General features: G+C 47.6%; 1 protein-coding gene across 1 annotated transcript in view; it reads right to left on the bottom strand.

Annotated features, from left to right (window-relative positions):
• Positions 1-5256: 5256 nt before the first annotated feature.
• RETSAT (retinol saturase) overlaps positions 5257-22143 on the bottom strand; it is an 85802-nt gene continuing 68915 nt past the window's right edge. The window contains exon 11 of the mRNA XM_063931892.1: positions 5257-9183. Within this exon, the coding sequence (XP_063787962.1) occupies positions 9038-9183 (146 nt within the window). The 3' untranslated portion in view covers positions 5257-9037. The remainder of the gene's footprint in view (positions 9184-22143) is intronic.

The following is a 22143-nucleotide window of genomic DNA, read 5'->3' as shown; positions in this document are numbered from 1 at the left end:
ACCCCCTTGCAGATGCCGAAAAGTGAAGAGGTCCAGAAACCGGCGGCAGAAGACTTTTCAGTCTTCATAAGGTAGCGCACAGCACTGCAGCTGTGCGCCATTGTTGTCAGCACACTTCATAACAGAGGTCACTGAGGGTGCAGGGCGCTGGGGGGGGCGCCCTGGGCAGCAATGATAGTACCTTATTCTGGCTAAAAATACATCACATATAGCCCCTGGGGGCTATATGGATGTATTTAACCCCTGCCAGGTCTCAAAAAAACGGGAGAAGAAGCCCGCCGAAAAGGGGGCGGGGCCTATTCTCCTCAGCACACAGCGCCATTTTCCCTCACAGAAATGCTGGTGGGAAGGCTCCCAGGCTCTCCCCTGCACTGCACTACAGAAACAGGGTTAAAACAGAGAGGGGGGGCACTGATTTGGCGATATGACTACATATATTAAAATGCTATAAGGGAAAAGCACTTATATAAAGGTTGTCCCTGTATAATTATAGCGTTTTTGGTGTGTGCTGGCAAACTCTCCCTCTGTCTCCCCAAAGGGCTAGTGGGTCCTGTCCTCTATCAGAGCATTCCCTGTGTGTGTGCTGTGTGACGGTACGTGTGTGTCGACATGTATGAGGACGAGGTTGGGAGGCGGAGCAAATTGCCTGTAATGGTGATGTCACTCTCTAGGGAGTCGACACCGGAATAGATGGCTTATTTAAGGAATTACGTGATAATGTCAACACGCTGCAAGTCGGTTGACGACATGAGACGGCCGGCAAACATATTAGTATCTGTCCAGGCGTCTAAAACACCGTCAGGGACGTTATAATGCCCAATTTACCTCAGTCGGTCGACACAGACACTGACTCCAGTGTCGACGGTGAAGAAACAAACGTATTTTCCTTTAGGGCCACACGTTACTTGTTAAGGGCAATGAAGGAGGTGTTACATATTTCTGATACTACAAGTACCACAAAAAAGGGTATTATGTGGGGTGTGGAAAAACTACCTATAGTTTTTCCTGAATCAGATAAATTAAATGAAGTGTGTGATGAGGCGCGGGGTTCCCCCGATAGAAAATTATTGGCGGTATACCCTTTCCCGCCAGAAGTTAGGGCGCGTTGGGAAACACCCCTTAGGGTGGATAAGGCGCTCACACGCTTATCAAAACAAGTGGCGGTACCGTCTCCAGATAGGGCCGCCCTCAAGGAACCAGCTGATAGGAGGCTGGAAAATATCCAAAAAAGTATATACACACATACTGGTGTTATACTGCGACCAGCGATCGCCTCAGCCTGGATGTGCAGCGCTGGGGTGGCTTGGTAGGATTCCCTGACTGAAAATATTGATACCCTTGACAGGGACAGTATTTTATTTACTATAGAGCATTTAAAGAATGCATTTCTATATATGCGAGATGCACAGAGGGATATTTGCACTCTGGCATCAAGAGTAAGTGCGATGTCCATATCTGCCAAAAGATGTTTATGGACACGACAGTGGTCAGGTGATGCAGATTCCAAACGGCACAAAGATGTATTGCCGTATAAAGGGGAGGAGTTATTTGGGGTCGGTCCATCGGACCTGGTGGCCACGGCAACTGCTGGGAAATCCACCGTTTTTACCCTAAGTCACATCTATGCAGAAAAAGACACCGTCTTTTCAGCCTCAGTCCTTTCGTCCCCATAAGCATATCTGCCCAGGGATAGAGGAAAGGGAAGAAGACTGCAGCAGGCAGCCCATTCCCAGGAACAGAAGCCTTCCACCGCTTCTGCCAAGTTCTCAGCATGACGCTGGGGCCGTACAGGACCCCTGGATCCTACAAGTAGTATCCCAGGGGTACAGATTGGAAAGTCGAGACGTTTCCCCCTCGCAGGTTCCTGAAGTCTGCTTTACCAACGTCTCCCTCCGACAGGGAGGCAGTATTGGAAACAATTCACAAGCTGTATTCCCAGCAGGTGATAATCAAAGTACCCCTCCTACAACAAGGAAAGGGGTATTATTCCACACTATATTGTGGTACTGAAACCAGAAGACTCGGTGAGACCTATTCTAAATCTGAAATATTTGAACACTTAAAAAGGTTCAAATCAAGATGGAGTCACTCAGAGCAGTGATAGCGAACCAGGAAGAAGGGGACTATAGGGTGTCCCGGGACATCAGGGATGCTTACCTCCATGTCCCAATTTGCCCTTCTCACCAAGGGTATCTCAGGTTCGTGGTACAGAACTGTCACTATCAGTTCCAGACGCTGCCGTTTGGATTGTCCACGGCACTCCGGGTCTTTACCAAGGTAATGGCCGAAATGATGATTCTTCTTCAAAGAAAATGGACGACCTCCTGATAAGAGCAAGGTCCAGAGAACAGTTGGAGGTCGGAGTAGCACTATCTCCAGTAGTTCTACGACAGCACGGGTGGATTCTAAATATTCCAAAACCGCAGTTGTTTCCGACGACACGTCTGCTGTTCCTAGGGATGATTCTGGACACAGTCCAGAAAAAGGTGTTTCTCCCGGAGGAGAAAGCCAGGGAGTTATCCGAGCTAGTCAGGAACCTCCTAAAACCAGGAAAAGTGTCAGTGCATCATTGCACAAGAGTCCTGGGAAAAATGGTGGCTTATTACGAAGCGATTCCATTCGGCAGATTCCACGCAAGAACTTTTCAGTGGGATCTGCTGGACAAATAGTCCGGATCGCATCTTCAGATGCATCAGCGGATAACCCTATCTCTAAGGACAAGGGTGTCTCTCCTGTGGTGGTTACAGAGTGCTCATCTTCTAGAGGGCCGCAGATTCGGCATTCAGAATTGGATGCTGGTGACCACGGAGGCCAGCCTGAGAGGCTGGGGAGCAGTCACACAGGGAAAAAATTTCCAGGGAGTGTGATCAAGTCTGGAGACTTTTCTCCACATAAATATACTGGAGCTAAGGGCAATTTATAATGCTCTAAGCTTAGCAAGACCTCTGCTTCAAGGTCAGCCGGTATTGATCTAGTGGGACAACATCACGGCAGTCGCCCACGTAAAACAGACAGGGCGGCACAAGAAGCAGGAGGGCAATGGCAAAAACTGCAAGGATTTTTCGCTGGGCGGAAAATCATGTGATAGCACTGTCAGCAGTGTTCATTCCGGGAGTGGACAACTGGGAAGCAGACTTCCTCAGCAGGCACGATCTCCACCCGGGAGAGTGGGGACTTCATCGGGAAGTTTTCCACATGATTGTGAACCGTTGGGAAAGACCAAAGGTGGACATGATGGCGTCCCGCCTGAACAAAAAACTGGACAGGTATTGCGCCAGGTCAAGAGACCTTCAGGCAATAGCTGTGGACGTTCTGGTAACACCGTGGGCGTACCAGTCGGTGTATGTGTTCCCTCCTCTGCTTCTCATACCCAAGGTATTGAGAATTATAAGACGTAGAGGAGTAAGAACTATACTCGTGGCTCCGGATTGGCCAAGAAGGACTTGGTACCCGGAACTTCAAGAGATACTCACAGAGGACTCATGGCCTCTGCCGCTAAGAAGGGACTTGCTTCAGCAAGTACCATGTCTGTTCCAAGACTTACCGCGGCTGCGTTTGACGGCATGGCGGTTGAACGCCGGATCCTAAGGGAAAAAGGATTCCGGAAGAGGTCATTCCTACCCTGGTCAAAGCCAGGAAGGAGGTGACCGCACAACATTATCACCACATGTGGCAAAAATATGTTGCGTGGTGTGAGGCCAGGAAGGCTCCACGAAGAAATTTCAACTCGGTCGATTCCTGCATTTCCTGCAAACAGGAGTGTCTATGGGCCTCAGATTGGGGTCCATTAAGGTTCAAATTTCGGCCCTGTCGATTTTCTTCCAGAAAGAATTGGCTTCAGTTCCTGAAGTTCAGAAGTTTGTCAAGGGAGTACTGCATATACAACCCCCTTTTGTGCCTCCAGTGGCACTGTGGGATCTCAACGTAGTTCTGGGATTCCTCAATTCACATTGGTTTAAACCGCTCAAATCTGTGGATTTGAAATATCTCACATGGAAAGTGTCCATGATGTTGGCCCTGGCCTCGGCCAGGCGAGTGTCAGAATTGGCGGCTTTGTCTCACAAAAGCCCATATCTGATTGTCCATTCGGACAGGGCAGAGCTGCGGACTCGTCCCCAGTTTCTCCCTAAGGTGGTGTCAGCGTTTCACCTGAACCAGCTTATTGTGGTACCTGCGGCTACTAGGGACTTGGAGGACTCCAAGTTGCTAGATGTTGTCAGGGTCCTGAAAATATATCGGTTTCCAGGACGGCTGGAGTCAGGAAAACTGACTTGCTGTTATCCTGTATGCACCCAACAAACTGGGTGCTCTTGCTTCTAAGCAGACGATTGCTAGTTGGATGTGTAGTACAATTCAGCTTGCACATTCTGTGGCAGGCCTGCCACAGCCAAAATATGTAAATGCCCATTCCACAAGGAAGGTGGGCTCATCCTGGGCGGCTGCCCGAGGGGTCTCGGCATTACAACTCTGCCGAGCAGCTACGTGGTCGGGGGAGAACACGTTTGTAAAATTCTACAAATTTGATACCCTGGCTAAAGAGGACCTGGAGTTCTCTCATTCGGTGCTGCAGAGTCATCCGCACTCTCCCGCCCGTTTGGGAGCTTTGGTATAATCCCCATGGTCCTGACGGAGTCCCCAGCATCCACTAGGACGTTAGAGAAAATAAGATTTTACTTACCGATAAATCTATTTCTCGTAGTCCGTAGTGGATGCTGGGCGCCCATCCCAAGTGCGGATTGTCTGCAATACTTGTACATAGTTATTGGTACAAAAATCGGGTTATTATTGTTGTGAGCCATCTTTTCAGAAGCTCCGCTGTTATCATGCTGTTAACTGGGTTCAGATCACAGGTTGTACAGTGTGATTGGTGTGGCTGGTATGAGTCTTACCCGGGATTCAAAATCCTTCCTTATTGTGTACGCTCGTCCGGGCACAGTATCCTAACTGAGGCTTGGAGGAGGGTCATAGGGGGAGGAGCCAGTGCACACCACCTGATCCTAAAGCTTTTACTTTTGTGACCTGTCTCCTGCGGAGCCGCTATTCCCCATGGTCCTGACGGAGTCCCCAGCATCCACTACGGACTACGAGAAATAGATTTATCGGTAAGTAAAATCGTATTTTTCTAAACTGTGTTTTAGAAGTGACAGAATCTGATTGGTTGCTGTAGCTAACAATGCCTTTGCTTTTTCAAACGCAGTATATTGAGAGACAGGAGAACAAATTCCTCTATGTGTAATGAAACAAGACTGCCACAAGTTTAAAAAGGTCAGAATTTTATGTTTTATTAAAAACCATGTAAAGAATTATGTTTTTCATCAGTAACTGATTACAAAGGAAATATGACTTTCTTAAATCTGGCTTTACTCGGACTAATATTGTTTTCATCAGTGTCTTACACATCTTTCAAGTACTTTTGTTTCACAGAATATAACCACAGCAGCACTGGGCAATTTCTGATATCACAGTACAGAATATTATGGTTAATTTAAACTAAACTCATCTGCAGTGTTGAACAACAGTCTTGCTATTGTACAGTGGTATCTGCATTCCACACATAGCCTTCTGAATGTGAGCTCTGCTGCCTTGAACCTCATATTCAGGGCCGTCTTTTCGTATGGGCTCAATGGGCTCTTGCCCAAGGGCCCCAGGAGTATAAGGGCCCTAGGCTGATAGCTGAGGGTCCCCTCTTTCCAGGGGTACCAGATTTTTGAAAATCGGCCCTGGGGAACCGGAGATATCTGACATTAAAGCAGGGGTCCCCAACCAAGCCTGTTAATTGCACTTCCCAGCCTGATATCTTGGGTTTTGTCTGACTTAGAGTACTTGTGAGGGTATAAGCTAAAAGCTGGGACTCTCCCCTTTTGGTGGACACTGGCAGCTTGTCTCTACTATGCCCAGAACCAGAGATATCAGCCTTCAAGCAGCTGGTCCCTGCTCCAGCTCCACACGCCTAATATGCAGTTTTAGATTTTCATTGGTGAATTGCTCTGGCACCTGAACTCTGATCCCCAAGTCCCCAGAACCTTCTGAAAGGTGGGACACTCTAGTTTTTTTTTATCTCATTCAAAGCTAAAAAATATATTATCAGAAACTTGAGATATCTGCAGTCAAGCAAGCTGCCCTCCCAACGGAAAATGATAAATATTAAGCCCACTCCACTATACACCCTCCCCTACGTATTAAACACCCGCTGCCACTCTGGAAGTCATGTAACAGGGCATCTTCATTCAGCCCAATGCCCTCTTCTACAGTTTAGCCCCATCTGTGCAGTAAAGGAGTAATTATCAGAAATTACTGTTCCAGGTCCTACATGCTGAGCTGAAGATAGAACACCCCCTACTGCCCACGGGACATCACAGCTGCACTGATAGCACCCCCTACCCCCACCCCTACCGCTGGAGGATGGGTAGGGGGCCCAGTGCATTGCTGTGCCCAGGGGCCTACACTGCTGTTAAGACGGCCCTGCTCATATTTGTTCCCATTTTGCAGGACATTTTTTGGAAAAGGGAATAGCAAGTATTCGCCAATTTTGTGCCATCGATCATGTAAAAGTATAACATGTATGAAGGTTTAATTCCTCTAGGAGATGTAACAAACATCCATTATGTCTGGCCTGATGGATGATCGAGTGTCATCTCTTGTTGTTAGGAAATGATGGGGTCTAAGGACCTTATTCAGTAAGGATTGCACATTCTGCCTTACAATTGCATGTTGCATACTGCCCACCACCCACCCACTGTGATCATGCTGAAATTGCAATCGTGCCGCAATTACAGTATGGTCGCAGAAACTGTAAATGCATCCTGCAGCCACCGCCATTTGCGGCCGAAAACGCAGATACGCCCCCGTTTACCCGACGCCACCCTGCGAACGCCTCTGCCTGTCAATCAGTTAATGTGATCCAATGGCATTAACTGCTCACGCACGCACAGGATGGGACCTGCACGTGCGCACAGCAGGGCTCTCTCAGAAAAATGCGGTTGCATCGCGTTTGTGATGCGATCTGAATCAGCCCCTATGTACTAACCCTTGGAGATAAAGTGCCAGCCAATCAGCTCCTAACTGCCATGTTACAGGCTGTGTTTGAAAAAAAGCAGTTAGGAGCTGATTGGCTGATACTTGATCTGCATCCACTTTATCTCTCTCCAGGGCTTAGTACATAGACCCCAATGTTCTTTTAATTTTAAACAGCTTTTCTTGATGGTCCCTAATATTTCCGGTGTTTGGACCATTTTTGCTGCAACTCACCCACAAACATTACAGATTTCCCTTCGCGGCACATAGAGGTGCACTGGTAAATCTGTGATGCAGTCCTTCTGCAATTCCCAGAAATGTAAGATAGACATTTAGTAGATATTCCCAAAAATAGGATTATGTAACAACCATGTGTTTCAGATGGGTAGAATGAGAAATTATAAAAGGAGATTACAAATAAATTCTTATTCCCCTCTAGCATATCTAAGTGCCCATCTTTATACACTTAACCTATGCGCCTAAATTCCGGTTAGGTATAAACACTAATGGGCCCTACACACAGCGCGATCAGCCGCCGAGCTGCCCAACGGCTGATACGGCCGACCCGGCGGGGGGGCAGTGATGGGGGGGAGTGAAGTTTCTATTGGCCTGCATGCACAAGCGACGGGGCACCAGCGATGAACGAGCGCGGGGCCGCACATCGTTCATCGCTGGTGCCTCCACACTGAAAGATATGAACGGTATCTCGTTCATTAATGAACGAGATCGTTCATATCTTTCAGCATTATCTGCCAGTGTATATGGCCCATAAGGGATATATTTACTAAAGTGCAGATTTTTAAAAGTGAAGATGTTGCCCACAGCAGCCAATCAGATTCTGCTTATCATTTATCTAGCACCTTATACAAGAGAATAGCTAAAATCTGATTAGTTGCTATAGGCACCTTCTCCACTTCTAAAAACCCGCACTTTAGTAAATATACCTTTAAATGTTGTCTACCAATGAAGAGCAGATGACGTTTTACAAACTATTGCTGCTCTTAAATTACAGTATGCTTGATATGAATCTGATTGGATCAGTGTTTTCAGCTGTACAATATATATTACTATTATTTTACAACTATGGTGGACATTGTCATTAAATTTACAAATACTGTATAGGAGACTATATATATATTATAAAAATATATGGGCAATATTGCTACATTTGTTCTATACCAGTGACACTTTTATTTTAATACAATACACTATTATTTACAGTAGTGCTTTGTAAAATAGTGATTCTGACTAGATTGCTTAGATTTTGAAGCATGATCGCTCCGTGTGTACCCCGCGCATCGCTATCGCTGGTGCTAGATTGGCAGGCCAATCTAGCAGGTCGCTCACTTCACCCGCTGGGTGAAATGAGCGTCCCCCCCCGTCTCCCACGGCATGCTCAGCACACATCGCGCTGTGCTGAGCGGGGGGAGAGATGTGTGGTTAGCGAACCGCTCAGCACACATCTCTCCCCAAATCGGCCCCTGAATACGGCCCTTAACGTTCTTAACTGTCCTATTGGCAAAAACCGTTAGTATCAATGATAACTGACCTGATATGGGCCCCCACATTGAAGCAACTGTTGAGATTAATCACTGTAAAGGGGGGTACACACGGAGAGATCCGTGCTTAAATTCTAAGCAATCTGACTGTGTGCTGAGTGGGGGGAGAGGTGTGCTGAGCGGTCTGTGATAGATCACTCGGCACACATCTCTCCCTGTGTGTACGGGGCTTAAGATGGTTTTAGGTAGATTTGCTGAAGAGCTGACTATTATCTGCATTGGAGAATGATTGATTTTACACCAATATAGGTGCTGTCTATATGGTCCCCTGACTCATGGAGGCTACGGCACGGAAGCCGCCAAGAGAATTTAGGTTGCACCTATTATATGTGGGATTACAACTGTATACGTTTACAGTAATAGGATTAGAATTAAAAATGTATCCGTCTTCGTCTAATTTATTGTGCACCAGTACATGTGACTGTGGTCGCTTCTTATACAGGTCGGCTCTGGGCGCTTGGAGGTCACTCAGCCTTCTTAGCTTTATGCTGCATAATCTGGCGTCGCAGTTTCAGGAGGTCAAAATACAGGTTCCGTCCTAGTATATCTGATGCACATATAACAGCTCCATTCAGAGCCCCAACAAACCCACAGAGGAAGACGTCTTGACCTGAAATAGAAAACAGAAGGTGATCTTCTGAGACGAGATGTATATGCAGCGAGACCAGCTACTGAACATGCCCATCACAGCGCTGCGTATTTGATTACCTATGATAGTAACAGTAACTGACAAATAGAGGTGACTTATAATCATGTTTGACATCTGAGAGGAACACATTCCTGTGCTGGCAAATGTCAGTGTTGTTCTCTAGCTGTTTTCGTTCGCAGCGCAGCGTTTAGTTAAAAAAGAGGCACTTCTGCGCATGCGTAAGCGCCGCAATGCGTACGCTCTACGTAACAGCCGAAGTAGTTTCACACAAGGTCTAGCGAAGCTTTTCAGTCGCACTGCTGGCCGCAGAGTGATTGACATGAAGTGCGCGTTTTTGGGTGGTAACTGACCGTTTTCTGGGAGTATGTGCTAAAACGCAGGCGTGTCAGATACAAACGCAGGCGTGGCTGGCCGAACGCAGGGCGTGTTCGTGACGTCAAAACAGGAACTAAATAGTTTGAAGTGATCGCAAGCGCTGAGTAGGTCTGGAGCTGCTCAGAAACTGCACAATCGCTTTTTGTTGCTGCGCTGCAAACCTTTCGTTCGCACTTCTGCTAAGCTAAAATACACTCCCAGAGGGCGGCGGCTTAGCATTTGCATGGCTGCTAAAAGCAGCTAGCGAGCGAACAACTCGGAATGAGGGCCAATCTCTAGAGATAGCGGCGTTGTGTACAGATGGTAGGAGTAGAGAGAATGCTGTGTTGGACCACAGGAGCGCTCACTTGGGGAGATGCATCATAGATTGCAAGTAAATAAATAAGTTTCTCTTACGTCCTAGAGAATGCTGGGGTCCATATTAGTACCATGGGGTATAGACGGGTCCACCAGGAGCCATTGGCACTTTAAGAGTTTGAGAGTTAGGGCTGGCTCCTCCCTCTATGCCCCTCCTACCAGACTCAGTTTAGAAAATGTGCCCAGAGGAGCCGGTCACAGCTAGGGGAGCTCTCCAGAGTTTCCTTAGTAAAGTTTAGTTTTAGAGTTTATTATGTTACAGGGAGGCTGCTGGCAACAGCCTCCCTGCATCGAGGGACTGAGGGGGGGAGCAGTGTCCGCCCTGCGGGATCTGAGCCACTGTCTCCGCTGACTGGACACTGAGCTCCAGAGGGGATAGATCGCTCTCCGCCGCAGGGAATTGCTCACCCCAGCAGCATGCCGCCCCCCTCTTACAGAGCTGAAGATTTGTGGCGAGTGAGTCACCGACCCCCCTAGCAAGCAGGGGGACGGTGTGAAGATAGCGGCATCAGGGTAGGAGCGCAGTATTAACTGCGTTCCGGAGGCTCAGCGGTACATAGTGCAGCGCTGTGAGGGGCGCCCTGAGCCAGCGCCTACACCCTACACTGGTCACACAGCCTGTCGGGGTCCCCGGATATCAGCCAGCATCAATCCTCAGGCCTGTATAATCCTATGAAGAGCGGGAAGACAGCGCCATTTTGGGGGCAGAGCTTCTCCTCAGAGCGGACCCAGCAGCGTTCAGCACCATTTTCCTGCCTGCACAACGCTGTCAGTGAAGAGCAAGTCCGTCCACAGCAACTCCAGCTATCTATCACGGTACCAGGGGGTTGTAGAAGGGGGGGAGGCTGCAAAACGACTGTGTAACCTATTAAGGTACACAGTCAGCGCTGATAGGGGGTCTCCCTTTATATTAAAAGCGCTGTGTGTGGGTTGGCTCCAATCTCTGTGTCTCTCTTGCCATTCTTGGGGGTGAAACTCTGTCTGCCCTCGTGTGTGTGTGTGTGTGTGTGTGTGTGTGTGTGTGTGTGTGTGTGTGTGTGTGTGTGTGTGTGTGGAGTGTCGTGGTCTCCATTCAGCAATATCCAGGGACTCTGTTTCATATGCTGCAAAGGATGTCCTCTCAGGATGAACCCATTCCATGTAATCAGGATTGCACTGGTTTAGCACAGATTCCAGCAAGGGAGCCTGAGTGGTTGTCCTCTATCAAATCTATGATTTCTCAGATTTCAAATAGGGTTGCACAAAATGAATCTGCAACTCAGGCTTTACAGAACTCTATGGCCATATGGCCCATTTCTGGTACATCAGGGCTCCCCGCTGTATATTCCCATAAACGTGCTCTTGCTCAGATCATGCAGGATGATATGGATACCGATTCTGATACTACAGACGGTGACGGGGATGTGTTGCGGGGGGCTGCATCACTCGCAAAAGTGTTGCAGTTGATGATAGAGGCTATTGGAGATGTGTTGAATATTGCTGATACAACACCCGAGCAGGTTGAGGAGGCTTACTTCACTGAAAATAAGAAAGCCTCGCTAACCTTCCCTGCGTCAAAGGAATTAAATGCTATATTTGAAAAGGCTTGGGAAAACCCGGATAAAAAATTCCAGATGTTGTAACACTGTAGGGGTGCAAGGTGCCTTTTCCTGGGGAATATGGCAGCACGCAGCAGCTGAGGAACAACACAAGTCCAGTTTCTGGTACAACTGACCCCGGCCAGTTTTATTGAAACAGAAAATAAAACAAACCCCAAAATAAAAATACCTTGCCTGTCCGGCACTAACTAAACATAAGATGTTCCTAACTGTCACTAAACAAAACACAGAGTTCTTCAGTACATACTGTATAGCTTACTTGCATCAGAAAGCGTGTCTCTCACACACAGATCCTGCAGCCTTCCCAGGCAGTCTGCCCATACTAATCAGGTTAGAAGCACTATATCACTCTTACACAGCTGAAACCCTGATTAGCCCTCTGTGAGGCCAAAGACCCGAACTGGGCCCAATGTCTAGAACTCGCCTTATCTCTCTCTCAGAGCCTTTACCCAGCTTTTACAGCAAACTGAAAAGGTTCAGACAAAACAAAAAGCATTTTTCCTAGAAGTTAACATTTTCTAAAACATGTAAGACAAGAACCTGGGACAAATATACCTGCCCTCAAACACTATCCCAGTGTTCTTGTCACATATCCCCCTCCCCTGTTTCGACCTAGGGGCCGGAACACTTGTAGCCCCCAAACAGAAGATGCGAGACAATGCATCTGCGTTGGCCAATTGTGTTCCCGGTCTATGTTCGACAGTAAACTTAAAGTCCTGCAACGCTAGAAACCATCTAGTTACACGAGCATTCTTGCCTCTATTTACATACATCCATTTTAAAGGGGCATGGTCTGTCACTAGTCTGAATTGTCTACCCAAGAGGTAATATCTCAAGGTATCTAGTGCCCACTTAATGGCCAAAGCCTCCTTTTCCACAATGGCATACCTTTTTTCATGCTCATTGAGTTTCCTACTCAAATAAATGATAGGGTGTTCGTCCCCATCTCTGGTTTGGGACAGCACAGCACCTATCCCAACCTCTGAGGCATCTGTCTGTACCACAAATTCTTTTGAAAAATCTGGTGTTATCAACACCGGTTGTGAACACAAAGCCACTTTTAACGCTTGGAACGCCTTTTCTGCATCAGGGTTCCATTTCACCACATTTGACTGCTTCCCTTTGGTAAGGTCTGACAACGGCACCGCTGTTGTCGCAAAATTAGGAATAAACCGTCTATAGTACCCAGTAATTCCCAAAAAAGCCCTTACCTGTTTTTTATTCACTGGACGAGGCCAGTTTTGAATAGCATCAACTTTATTCAATTGGGGCCTAATCAGACCTCTGCCTATGGTGAAGCCCAAGTATTTGACCTCCTCCATTGCGAGGCAGCACTTCTTTGGGTTAGCAGTTAACCCTGCCTCTCTGATTGAGTCCAGTACTGCTTGTACTTTAACCAAATGTGACCCCCAGTCTGTACTGTGAATTACCACATCATCCAAATAGGCAGCTGCATATTTTCTATGGGGCCTCAAAATTTTATCCATCGCCCGTTGAAAGGTTGCTGGAGCCCCATGCAACCCAAAGGGTAACATCTTATACTGGTACAGCCCCTCCGGAACCGAAAAGGCTGTTTTTTCTTTGGCGCTATCAGATAAAGGTATTTGCCAGTAACCTTTGGTCAGGTCCAATGTGGTGAGAAACCTGGCTGTTCCCAGCCTTTCTACAAGCTCATCCACACGGGGCATGGGGTATGCGTCAAACTTGGACACCTCATTTAACTTACGAAAGTCATTACAGAAGCGTATGCTACCGTCGGGCTTCGGGATGAGCACTATGGGACTGGACCACTCACTGTTAGACTCCTCTATGACTCCAAGTTCTAACATGGTTTTAATTTCCTTAGAAATAGCTTCTCGCTGAGCTTCAGGAATCCTATATGGCTTTAAATGAACCCTGACCCCTGGTTCTGTGACAATGTCATGTTTTATTATGGTCGTTCGGCCAGGCAGCTCTGAAAATACCTCCCTATTTTGGATGAGAAATTCTTTAACCTGATTGTTCTGATCAGCTGATAATGTCTCTGACACCTTCACTGCGGGAAGCAACCGGAGTGAAGACACCGAAGGGCAAGGCTCCGCTGACAGAGACAACCTATCTTTCCAGGGTTTGATTAAGTTAACATGGTAGATCTGTTCGGGTTTTCTCTTTCCCGGCTGGTATACTTTGTAATTAACCTCATTCACTTTTTCCCTAATCTCAAATGGACCCTGCCATTTAGCTAGGAATTTGCTTTCCACAGTGGGTACCAAAACAAGAACTCTATCTCCAGGAGCAAATTCCCGTATCTTGGCACTCCGGTTATAGACCCTCTGTTGAGCACTTTGGGCCTGTTCCATGTGCTCTCTGACAACAGGTACCACGGCTGCAATCCTATCCTGCATTTGTGTTACATGCTCAATAACGCTTCTATAAGGAGTGGGCTGTCCTTCCCACGTCTCTTTGGCAACATCCAACAGCCCTCTGGGGTGTCTACCATACAACAAATCAAATGGAGAAAACCCCGTAGAGGACTGAGGAACTTCTCTGATGGCCATTAACAAGTAGGGCAACAAACAATCCCAGTTTTTCCCATCTCTCTCAACAACCTTTTTTAACATACTTTTTAATGTTTTATTAAACCTTTCCACCAACCCGTCAGTTTGGGGATGGTAGATGGACGTCCTGAGGTGAGTGACCTTAAATAACCTGCACAATTCTTTCATGATCCTTGACATAAATGGAGTACCTTGGTCAGTCAAAATTTCTTTTGGTATTCCCACTCTACTAAATACCTGCACCAGCTCCCTAGCTATCGCCTTGGTTGTGATAGTGCGTAAAGGGACAGCCTCAGGATATCGAGTGGCATAGTCCATAATTACCAGGATATACTGATGGCCCCGAGCAGACTTTAACAAGGGCCCCACGAGATCCATAGCTATTCTGTCAAACGGGACCTCTATAATAGGCATGGGAACTAGTGGGCTCCTGAAATGGGGTCTAGGGGCATGATACTGGCATTCAGGACAGGAAGAACAATATTCAGACACTTCTTTATAAACCCCTGGCCAAAAGAACCTTTGTAAAACTCTTTCAGTGGTTTTTTCTGCCCCTAAATGTCCTGCGGTAACGTGACTATGAGCTAAATCTAGTACCGTTCTCCGATAAGGCTGGGGAACTACCAGCTGTTCCACCACATCCTCACCCCTTTTGACAATGTGGTACAAGAGCTCATTACAGATGGCCATGTGGGGATACGTAACCCTGTCACCTGGTACCACAGGTTCCCCATTAACAATCTTAACATTCTCTCTAGCCTTTATTAAGGTAGGATCCTTTAACTGTTCAGACGCAAACAGATCCTTCTTTACCTCCAGGTCAGGCACACTTTCAGTTCTAACTACTATGTCTCTGTTCCCGGCAAGAGGGTCCTCACTGGACTCCCCATCTGTCACTTCCCCAGCCAAACTAGCAAAAGGCAAAGGGCCAGAAAGTTCCGAAGACCCACGTACATCCATAAAATCACCGGTATTATCAACTGGCTTTTTACTTCTCACATCTGTTGATAACCGTGATTCCCACAGTTTCCAAAAATGAGGAAAATCCCTCCCTATTATGGCCTCATGCACCAAGGTAGGGACCAGTCCCACTTTAACCATTGCTGACCCACAACAAGTTTCTATATTCACCTCAGCAGTGGCATAATATTGGGTATCCCCATGTATGCAAGTTACCCCAATAGGTATTTGCTGGACCTTTAAGGGGTTCACTAACCCAGCTTTCACGAGGGTAACTAAACTTCCTGAATCTAGCAAGGCCTCTACCCGGTTACCTTCTAAGAACACATCACACATTTGTTTTTCCAGCTCAGGTGAAGGTACCACAGTACAGGCTAACCTAGCAAAGAAAGACATTCTGCGACATTCAAAGGCAGCATCACATTGCATGGGTTCTTGCGTGACTGGGCAATTGGCAATAACATGACCTGGCATACCACACCTAAAACATTTAACCACACGATTATCAACCCATTTGGGCAGCATAGACCGTTCTAGCCCCATTGGCCTGTTTCCAGGGCCAGTGTTTACAGTCTCTCCAGCCTTGCGTTCTCTTAACCGCCCAGCAACGTTTTCCCACGGAACAGTCTTACCAGTCTTTACTGAAGGGCGCTGTCGAGGATCTATGGGTTGCTGGGTGGTCATCAGTAGTTCCTCTGCTGCCAAATACCTCTCTACCATGTCCACTAATTGGTCAGCAGTACCCGGGTTTCCATGGCTCACCCACTTGCGCAGGACCATGGGCAAAGATCTCAAGTAGCGGTCCATGACGACTCTTTCCACCATCTGGGGACCAGTTAATGTCTCTGGCTGCAGCCATTTTTTTGTTAGCTGAATAAGGTCGTGCATCTGGGAGCGCGGAAGCTTCTCCATGGCGTACAGCCAACGGTGCACCCGTTGTGCTCGTACTGACAGCGTGACTCCCAGGCGGGTCAGGATCTCAGTCTTTAGTTTATCATAGTCCCGAGCCTCAGCAGGGCTTAAATCAAAGTAAGCTTTTTGGGGCTCACCTGACAGGAAAGGTGCCAGCAGACTGGCCCACTGTGCTTTCGGCCAGTTCTCACGCTCGGCAGTCCTTTCAAACGTGGTCAGATAGGCCTCCACATCATCAGCCTCTGTCATTTTCTGCAGGAAGTGACTGGCTCGTATAGAACTAGAGCTGGTTGGAGCACTGACGGCCACATCTCCAACCCGAGCTGCAAGTCTCTGCACCACTTCTGCTAAGGCCTCTCTATCCTGACGCTGTTGCCTGTAAAGTTCATCAACAACTGCCTGCTGTTGTCTCTTATTTTCCTCCATTGCCACCTGCTGCTGTCTGTTGGCCTCCTGCTGTAGTCTCCAATTTTCCTCCATTGCCACCTGCTGCTGTCGGTTGGCCTCCTGCTGAGCCGCTGTAGCTTGCAGCAAGGCTTTAAGCAGATCCTCCATGTCAACAGATTTTTCAGGCGGCTTTGCAGCTGCTTTCACCCAGGACATATATCAAACCCTCAGGGGTGAGTCTCAGTAACTTCACACTGGGCTGTATCTGCATAAACCACCGTTTTCTGCAGGCCTCACAAAGCTGCTGCTTTCACTTATGCGCAGAACGGCCTGCTCGCATTCTCCACCAAGTTGTAACACTGTAGGGGTGCAAGGTGCCTTTTCCTGGGGAATATGGCAGCACGCAGCAGCTGAGGAACAACACAAGTCCAGTTTCTGGTACAACTGACCCCGGCCAGTTTTATTGAAACAGAAAATAAAACAAACCCCAAAATAAAAATACCTTGCCTGTCCGGCACTAACTAAACATAAGATGTTCCTAACTGTCACTAAACAAAACACAGAGTTCTTCAGTACATACTGTATAGCTTACTTGCATCAGAAAGCGTGTCTCTCACACACAGATCCTCCAGCCTTCCCAGGCAGTCTGCCCATACTAATCAGGTTAGAAGCACTATATCACTCTTACACAGCTGAAACCCTGATTAGCCCTCTGTGAGGCCAAAGACCCGAACTGGGCCCAATGTCTAGAACTCGCCTTATCTCTCTCTCAGAGCCTTTACCCAGCTTTTACAGCAAACTGAAAAGGTTCAGACAAAACAAAAAGCATTTTTCCTAGAAGTTAACATTTTCTAAAACATGTAAGACAAGAACCTGGGACAAATATACCTGCCCTCAAACACTATCCCAGTGTTCTTGTCACAATACCTAAAAGGGTTCTGGTAGCATTTTCTTTCCCGGTAGAGGATAGGAAAAAATTGGAAAACCCGCCTATTGTTGACGCGTCAGTATCCAGACTCTCAAAAAAGGTGGTTTTACCAGTTCCAGGATCTAACGCCTTGAAAGAGCCGGCTGATCGTAAAATTGATAATACGCTCAAATCCATGTACACGGCTTCTAGGGCAATCCTACGTCCCACTATTGCCAGTGCTTGGATTGCCAAAGCTATAGTAAAGTGGTCAGGCACATTACTTGAGGACTTGGATACTATGGAGAAATGTGATGTTGAATTGTTTTTACGTAACATTCAGGATTCGGCAGGATTTCTGGTAGAATCCATGAAAGACCTGGGTTCCATAGCTGTGGGGATTTCCACCATGTCCGTATCAGCTCGTTGAGGGCTGTGGTTGCGCCAGTGGTCTGCCGACGCGGAATCCAGGAGAAGTGTGGAGGAGACCCTACCCTACACAAGTCAGGCTCTCTTTGGGGAAGCGTTAGATGTGTGGATCTCCACGGCTACGGCGGGTAAGTCACCCTTTCTTCCCTCAGCTACACCTGCTCCGAAGAAACCTTTTTCTTCAGTTTCGTCACAGTCCTTTCGGTCTAACAAGCCCAGAAAGGCAAAGCCGTCCAACACCTTCTTTCGGGGAGGCCGGCCCAAGTTCAAGAAACCTGTGGCTGCAGGTTCCCAGGCACAGAAACCTGCTTCAAGTACACCAAAGTCCTCCGCATGACCGTGGACTGCACGCCCCGGAGGTGGGGCCGGTGGGAGCGAGACTCAGACATTTCAGTCATGTCTGGGTGTCCTCCGGCCTGGACCCCTGGGTGCAAGATATTGTGTCCCAGGGGTACAGGCTGGAATTTAAAATACTCCCTCCTCACCGATTTTTCAGATCAGGCTTGCCAGCTCTGCTGGCAGACAGGACTGTCCTGCAAGAAGCCGTCCAGAAGTTGGTGGAGGCACAGGTCATTGTGCCAGTACCACCTCACATGCAAAACAAAAGGTTACTATTTGAACCTTTTCGTGGTACTGAAACCGGATGGTTCGGTCAGGCCCATTCTGAACTTAAAATAACTAAACCCCTTTCTAAGGGAGTTCAAGTTCAAAATGGAGTCCCTAAGGGCAGTGATATCAGGTCTGGAGGAGGGGGAATTCCTAGTATCCCTGGATATCAAGGATACGTACCTCCACATTCCGATTTGGCTGCCGCATCAAGCTTATCTGCGATTTGCACTGTTGGACTGTCACTTTCAGTTCCAGGCCCTCCCATTCGGTCTCTCCACAGCACCAAGGGTTTTCACCAAGGTGATGGTGGAAAAGATGATTCTCCTCCGCAGACAGGTGTGAACATAATTCTGTATCTGGACGATCTGCTGATAAAAGCATCGTCCAAGGAGAAGCTGTTACGGTCCATAGCATTCACGACTCAGCTTCTCAGGAAACATGGTTGGATCCTGAATCTTCCAAAGTCACATTTGGAACCAACTAGAAGGTTGTCCTTTCTGAGAATGATCCTCGACACAGAGGTGCAGAGGGTGTTTCTCCCAGAGGAAAAGGCGTTGGTGATTCAAACGATAGTCCGGGATGTCCTGAAGCCAGCCCGGGTGTCAATTCATCAGTGCATTCGCCTTCTGGGGAAGATGGTGGCCTCTTACGAGGCTCTGCAGTATGGGAGGTTTCACGCTCTGGGTCCTTCCAACTGGATCTCCTGGACAAGTGGTCAGGATCCCATCTACACATGCACCAGAGAATACGTCTGTCGCCAAAGGCCAGGATTTCACTCCTCTGGTGGCTGCAATTATCTCACCTTCTGGAGGGCTGCAGGTTTGGGATTCAGGACTGGATCCTTCTAACCACAGATGCAAGTCTCCGGGGCTGGGGCGCAGTCACTCAAGGGGAAACCTTCCAAGGAAGGTGGTCAAGTCTGGAAGCCGGCCTGCCGATAAACATTCTGGAACTAAGAGCCGTCTACAATGGGCTCCTCCAAGCGGCCCATCTTTTGAGAAATCGGGCCATTCAAGTGCAGTCGGACAATGTGACAGCAGTGGCTTACATAAACCAACAGGGCGGAGCGAAGAGCAGAGCTGCAATGGCAGAGGTAACAAGAATCATCCTCTGGGCAGAAAAGCACGCGTTGGCGCTGTCAGCAATCTTTATTCCAGGAGTAAACAACTGGGAAGCGGACTTCCTCAGCAGACACAATCTCCATCCAGGGGAGTGGGGTCTCCATTCGGAGGTGTTCAAGGAGGTAACAGATCTTTGGGGCGTAACCCAGATCGACATGATGGCCTCTCGTCTCAACAAGAAGCTTCGGCGGTATTGTTCCAGGTTGAGGGACCTGCAAGCAGTGGCGGTGGACGCCCTAGTGACTCCATGGGTATTCCAGTCGGTGTATGTGTTTCCTCCACTTCCACCTCATCCCAAGAGTTATAAAGCTCATAAGGAGAACAAAGGTTCAAGCGATCCTCATTGCTCCAGACTGGCCAAGAAGGGCTTGGTACGCGGATCTTCTGGATCTACTGCAAGAAGAGCCAAGGCCTCTTCCTCTTCAGGAGGATCTGCTGCAGCAGGAGCCGTTTGCCTAACAAGGCTTACTGCGGCTACGTCTGACGGCATGGAAGTTTAACGCCTGATACTAGCTCGGAAGGGCATTCTGAAAAAGGTTATTCCTACCCTGATACAGGCTAGGAAAGGAGTAACGTCTAAACGTTACCATCGAATTTGGAAAAAATATGTATCTTGGTGTGAGTCCAAAAAATTTCCTGCGGTGGAGTTTCAACTGGGACGGTTTCTCCTCTTCTTACAAGCTGGTGTGGATATGGGCCTAAAGTTGGGATCTGTGAAGGTCCAGATTTCGGCCCTATCCGTTTTCTTCCAAAAACAATTGGCTCCCTGAGGTTCAGACCTTTTTGAAGGGAGTTCTGCACATCCAACCTCCCTTTGTAACGCCTACGGCGCCTTGGGACCTTAACGTGGTGTCGCAGTTCCTCCAGTTGGACTGATTCGAGGCTCTACAGGAGGTTGAAGTCAAATTTCTTACGTGGAAAGCTGTCACTTTGTTGGCTTTAGCTTCTGCTAGACGTGTGTCAGAGTTGGGGGCTTTATAATGTAAAAGCCCATTCTTGATCTTCCACGAAGATAGAGCTGAGCTCCGGACACGTCAGCAGTTTCTTCCGAAGGTTGTGTCGGCATTTCATATCAACCAACCTATTGTGGGGCCAGTGGCTACTGACTCCTCAATTTCATCAAAGTCCTTGGATGTTGTAAGGGCCCTGAGGATATATGTGAAGAGGACTGCTCGTCACAGGAAAATCAGACTCTCTGTTTGTCCTGTATGATCCCAAGAAAATTGGGTGTCCTGCTTCTAAGCAGACAATCTCTCGCTGGATCAGGTTCACTATCCAGCATGCGTATTCTACGGCAGGCTTGCCGTGTTCTACGTCTGTCAAGGCCCACTCTACACGTAAGGTGTGGTCTTCCTGGGCGGCCTCCCGGGGTGTCTCGGTGTTACAACTTTGCCGAACAGCAACTTGGTCTGGGTCGAACACGTTTGCAAAGTTCTACAAGTTCGATACTTTGACTGAACTTCAGATCATCAGAGGCCAATCAGTTCTGCAGGAGCCTCCGCGCTCTCCCTCCCGTTCTGGGAGCTTTGGTACATCCCCATGGTACTAATATAGACCCCAGCATCCTCTAGGACGTAAGAGAAAATAGGATTTTAATTACCTACCGGTAAATCCTTTTCTCATAATCCGTAGAGGATGCTGGGCACCTGTCCAGCGCTTCGTTTTCCTGCAATTGTTATCTGGTTCAGTACAACTTTGTTTTTAGTTAAGTACTGCGTTGTTTACTTGGTAAGTAATGTTTTCAGCGGTTGCTGAGTTTTCAAGGTAAGTTAGCTTGATGTGCCTTGTATGTGTGAGCTGGTATGAATCTCGCCACTATCTGTGTTAAATCCTTCTCTCGAAGATGTCCGTCTCCTCGGGCACAGTTTCTTGACTGAGTCTGGTAGGAGGGGCATAGAGGGAGAAGCCAGCCCACACTCTCAAACTATTAAAGTGCCAATGGCTCCTGGTGGACCTGTCTATACCCCATGGTACTAATATGGACCCCAGCATCCTCTACGGACTACGAGAAAAGGATTTACGGGTAGGTAACCAAAATCCTATTATATAAATATATTAGTGCCTTGCTAAAGTATTCACGCCCTTTGTATTTTTCATGTTTTGTTGCCTCACAACCTGGAATTAAAATGGAAGGTTTGCATCATTTCATTCACAGAATATGGCTACAACTTTGAAGATGTTTTTTTTTTTCTTAATTGTGAAGCAAACAACAAATAAGACAAAATAACAGAAAATTTCAGTGTGCATAACTATTCACCCCCGTAAAGTCAGTATTTTGTAGAGCCACACTTTGCGGCAATTACAGCTGCAAGTAGCTTTGGATAAGTCTCTATGAGCTTGCCACATCATGCCACTGGGATTTTTGCCCATTCCTGAAAGCAAAACTGTTCCAGCTCCTTCATGTTGGATGGTTTCTGCTTGTGAACAGCAATCTTCAAGTCTGACCACAGATTCTCAATTGGATTGAGATCTGGGCTTTGACTACGCCATATTTCCAACACATTTAAATGTTTTCCCTTAAACCTCTCAAGTGTTGCTTTAGCAGTATGCTTCGGGTTATTGTCCTGCTGGAAGGTGAATCTCCGTCCAAGTCTCAAATCACAGACTGAAACAGGTTTTGCTCAAGAATATCCCTGTATTTCCCTCAACTCGAAACAGTTTCCCAGTCCCTGCTGCTGAAAAACATCCTCAGAGCATGATGCTGCCACCACCATGTTTCACTGTGCGGA

This window comes from Pseudophryne corroboree, chromosome 6 (genome assembly GCF_028390025.1).
Source record: "Pseudophryne corroboree isolate aPseCor3 chromosome 6, aPseCor3.hap2, whole genome shotgun sequence".
Classification (NCBI taxonomy): domain Eukaryota; kingdom Metazoa; phylum Chordata; class Amphibia; order Anura; family Myobatrachidae; genus Pseudophryne; species Pseudophryne corroboree.
The sequence above is the reverse complement of the archived record's forward strand: the minus strand, read 5'-3'. Positions and strand labels throughout refer to the sequence as shown.